Genomic DNA, 4,739 nt, shown 5'->3' with positions numbered 1-4,739 from the left:
GGCATTCACTGCAGATGAACCATCTGTGTTTTGTCCAGGGGGGTCCCATGAGTACTAATGGAGAAAGGGAGCATAAAGGCCTCCAACCACAGGGATGTTGTTGTCTTCTCCTGGTGCATGACCTGAGTTCTGGAGAGGTACATGGCAGGCACTTGGCATGAAGGCGAAACAAGAACCATTCATAGGGATAATGCTGGTGTTTACAACTGATGTGGTGTGGTCAGGTGAACCACAGGTGGTCTTATGGAAGTTGGAAACAGACATGTCTCCTAACATATGTTTCTTCCCCATAGTGGTAGGTGCTTGAAGTGTAGAACTTTTTCTCTGTCCATGTATGCTGCAGGATGCACTGTTGAAAAGCAGGAACACAAGGTCCTCCAACCATGGATTTGGTGCCATCGCCTCCCATACTACTGCCTGAATGCTGGGTAGGTGGCTCGAAGCCAGGAATGTAGGTGGCAGCAGAAAGATATACAGGAATGTTGCTAGTGCCTTGTGGTGCAGCAGCCACGCTGTGGCCAGCTGAATCCCAGGTTACCTGACCAAATGGGGGAACAGAAGTGGTGCTGGGTATCCCATTTTGTCGTTGTCCAGTGTTCAGTTCTCCTGATGTAGAACTGGGGCCTGGCAGAGACATGCTGAACCCAATGCTCCCACCATCCATAGGGGTTCCAGGTCCCATAATCACCTGTGGGCCTAGAATAGCATTTCCAACCAGTGAGGTACTGTCCCCAGTGACAGGCATCCCAGTGGCAACTCTAAATTCAGAAGTCTTTGCTATACCATTGGGGAAAGCACTTGTGTTGTGACCCTTGGCTGGCTGGCCATTAATAGGTGTGCCAAATGCAGAATATGGTGATGTTAACTCTGCAGAAGGAGATGGTAAGCCTGTAACTGGTGCTGGGGTTGCTAGATTCCCCAGAATAAAAGAACTGTCAGATTTTTGCTGCTCATCAGTGGCCCCAAGTGTGGAATGAGAGATGGCTCCTGTATTTAAAAGATGGCTGGAAGTTGTGGCTGGTCTCCTGTCTGCATGTGTATGCAAACTGGTGGAGACTTGGGCTGAGGCATTGCTGTCACTGGGTAGTGTGTTCTCAGAACCAGAAAGCCCAACATAAAATTGGATGTACTCCTTCCTGGAGACAAAAGTAGACTGCAAGATGACAGTTTTGGAAGGAGGGGTGGTATTCATAGCATTGGTGTCAATGGCAGGCCTGGATAATGATGCTGCAGAGGCATTGCTCACTAAAGTGGAGGTATCTGGAGGAACCATGATGGGAAGGCTCGGAAAAACATGGGCACTGGGGAGAGAGGCTGTCTGCTGCTGCCCCTCGGGGGCCCCAAATTTGGGCTGAACGGTGCCTCCTGGATTTGAAGGATAGTTGGAAGTTGTAGTTGGTCCCCTGAATGACTGTGCAGGCAAGCTGGTGGAGCCTTGGGCTGAGGCAATGTTGCCACTGGGCCGTGTGTTCTCAGAACCAGGAAGCCCCATGTAAAATGGGAGGCACTTCTTCCTGGAGACAGAGGCAGACTGCAAGGTGGCAGCCTTGGAAGAAGGAGTGGTATTCATAGCATTGGTGTCAATGGCAGGCTTGGATAATGATGGTGCAGAGGCACTGTTCACTAAAGTGGAGGTGTCTGGTGGAGCAATGATGGGAAGGCTTGGAAAAACACAAGCACTGGGGAGAGCAGCTTTCTGTTGCTGACCATCACGAGCCCCAGATTTGGATTTAGAGATGGCTTGTTTGCTAAAGAGTTGGTTAAAACTTGGGGTGGTGTCGTGGAATATAAACGTAAGGGGAGGTATGTAGACTGATGTCTTTCCTGGGTACCTCTGCTCTGTACTGCAATGTATTTGGGAAATTGGGAGAGAGCTCACCCTGGAGCTTGGAGAATATGTGAAAACAACAGCCTGAGAAGGGGTTGCTGTATCCATGTTAACTGCTTCATGGTCTACTGCAGTCTGTGAGGTTAAGTGGGCAGATGTGTTTTCTGTGATAGCGGAAATGACTGATGTGGAATTCATAGGCTTGCTGGTGATAACTGAGGTCATGGTAGAAGGGGCTGGAAGAGGAGATGGGAAGGAAAGAGGAGGAGGGGAATCTACAGGGATAGGTATTGGGGACTCCCATCTGAAGGGAGGCTTGAGGGAGAAAGGTGTGGGGCTAGGAGGTGTTGGGGGGTTAGAAGCAGGAGGTGCTGCACCTACGACTGAATGACAAGAGCCTCCTTTCTCATTAGACTGACACCCCAAAATGGGAACAAGGTCAGCAGGAAGGGCCAGAGGAGAGTTAGGGATTGTGAATGTTATTTTCTGATCCATTTTTGGTGTGGTGGAAAGTGGAGGGACAGGAAGGATGAGGGGTCTGGTAGCCAGGTCAGCCAAGTCAGGGATGGGTGAAGGAGCTGGGACCTGCGAAGTGGAAATGGAAGTGGCCAGGGGCAGGGAGTCTGTAGTCTCCACTGGTGGGGAGAAAGAAGGGACAAGCTGGGTGACGCTGCTGTTTGTCATGGCCTCTGTTTCATCCTCCAAGCTTCTGCTCTTCCTTTTATACCCGAGGCTCTTCTCCAAGGTGCCCAGGTCTCCCTCAACAGACAGGCAGGGTAGCTTAGCAGGTGGGGGAAGCTCACCTCGATCCCACAGCAATGGCAGTGAAGGGGGCAGTGGCAGCAGCAATGGAATCGATATTTTCCTTTTGCAGGGCCTGTTGTGGGCAGCTCTGGAAGGGGCAGCGCTCCTTGGTGGAATACCTGAAGGCTTCCCATCGGCCATCCAGTTTCCAGACATCAGCGGCCTGGGCAAACCTGGAGAGCTGGGCAGTCGCTCTTCATTCAGCACTTCTGCAGTCAACTTCTGCGGCAGCAGGAGGTAGCCCTGAGCTGGCTCAGGGGGCACTGTTGCATCAGGATCAGCCTGCCCAAGATGCAGGGCATATCTGGCCTGGCTGTGTGCTCTGGGCACGGCACGACCTTCCAAGCAGGAGCTCGCTGGAGATGCCTGGGCCTTCTCAGTCAAGTTGTTTTCTGAGCACTTATGGTGCACATTTCCCTCCAGAGGCTCAGGGCTGCATCTGCAGGGGGCAAGGTCTCCCTGGGTGCCCTGGGACCTGGATGTGGATGACGCTTCACCGTTGCTAAGGAGGGCCCTCCTCTCGTCATCCTGCCCTTCGATCTGCACTGAAGCTTCATCCTTCATCACTCTTCTGGGCCCTTCTTGGGCCCGCACCTCGGTGTCCTCTGGGAGAGTGGCTGGGATGGGCTTCCTGGCCCTGACCGTCGACTCAGGTACTGAAGGTAGCAGGAGGGTGAACACGCGGCTGGGAGGAGGGATCCTCACAGAGCTGGGGTGTCTGAAACTCGGGGGGTTCCGAGCAGGCAGCACGAGTGTGTTCCTCGGGGCCGGACCCCAGCCCACAGCCGGCAGGACGCCCAGCGGGGCGGCCGCAGTCCTCGGGAGAGGACACTGCCTCTCAGGGGCGACGAAGACGCTGGCTGGTGAAGGCCTGCGACGGGCATTCCGGCGGAACAGGCCGCGGAAAGGGCGCGGGGCGGGCGCGGAGTGAGCCCGGCCGGGAAGGGAGGCGTCCCGGGCCAGGGGAGCGGGGGCGCCATGCCCTGGCCTCGGCAGGGACCGGCGACGGCACCTGGGTCTAAGTTTACCAAGTAAATTGCCCATTTAGAGCTAGCTGTGGCTCCTACCGTACAACAGGGTCAGCAGCGGACGCAACTCTCTTCAGCCACCGCCTCCTCTGGCGGCCGAGCAAACGCTGACTGGCCCAGCGCCTGCGACGCCTCCACGACGTTCCTCACAGAGCCGGGGCGCGCCAGCGTAGGCGCCAAAGGCAGGCGTCAGAGGGCAAAGGGCAAGGCCCCATCGGCCCCTGCGGCCTCCCGGCCCCGGAAGCCCGGCGGCTGGTGGCGACTGTTGCACCGCTGGGCAGCTACGTGGGAACGGCTGCGGTCCCATCCGCCAGAGTTCCCGCCTGGGCTCCGGCTCTGCGTGCTGCTCAGCCCTGGCCCAGCGCTGTCGCACGCCCTGGCCCTGTGTCGGCCGGCCCTGTCCCTAGGTTCACAGACAGCGCATCCTGCTTGAAGTTGAGCACAGGGAAACCCATATCGTGCCAGGCTCCTCCAGGACCTCCGCAATGCCTCTGTGCTGCCTGGAGCCAGGCGTGCCTTCCCTATGGCGCCAGGGTCACCAGCCAGGCCGTGAGGGTTTCCAAAGAGGGGACCTGGTGCCTTAACGTGCACGGATGCTGCGCCCTACAACATCCCTTCCTGGCAGGCAGGGCCTCTTCTTTTCACAAATTTGTTTTAAAACAACATTTAAGGCCGGGCGCGGTGGCTCACGCTTGTAATCCCAGCACTTTGGGAGGCCGAAGCGGTGGATCACCTGAGGAGACCAGCCTGACCAGCATGATTGAAACCCCGTCTCTACTAAAAATACAAAAATTATCCAGACGTGGTGGTACCCGCTTGTAATCTCAGCTACGAGGGAGTCGGAGACAGCAGAATCGCTTTAACCCAGGAGGCGGAGGTTGCAGTCAGTCGAGATCACCTCACTGCACTTCAGCCTGGGCGAGGGAAGGAGACTCCATCTCAAAACTATCAACCAACAACAACAACAACATGTAAGTCTTAGGCTACTCCTCAGGCCATTGATATGACAGTGGCCCAGCCAGGCTTTGAACCCTGGCCTGTGTGCGTCCTTATCACAGACGCATCATGTATTCTCATTA

At 55.7% G+C, this 4,739-nt stretch overlaps 1 protein-coding gene across 1 annotated transcript; it reads right to left on the bottom strand.

The window, feature by feature from the left end:
* Positions 1–241: 241 nt before the first annotated feature.
* NPAP1 (nuclear pore associated protein 1) lies at positions 242–3,676 on the bottom strand. The gene has a single exon (XM_017515232.2). The coding sequence runs from the start codon at positions 3,674–3,676 to the stop codon at positions 242–244; it is 3,435 nt and encodes a 1,144-aa protein (XP_017370721.1).
* Between the last annotated feature and the right edge of the window lie 1,063 nt (positions 3,677–4,739).

Source organism: Cebus imitator, unplaced genomic scaffold, assembly GCF_001604975.1.
Source record: "Cebus imitator isolate Cc_AM_T3 unplaced genomic scaffold, Cebus_imitator-1.0 Scaffold544, whole genome shotgun sequence".
NCBI lineage: Eukaryota > Metazoa > Chordata > Mammalia > Primates > Cebidae > Cebus > Cebus imitator.
This window is presented reverse-complemented; position numbering and strand designations above follow the sequence as displayed.

Excerpts from the sequence above, each read along its gene's own strand:
- NPAP1 (XM_017515232.2), bottom strand. The coding sequence starts at position 3,676 with ATGGGCAATTTACTTGGTAAACTTAGACCCAGGTGCCGTCGCCGGTCC.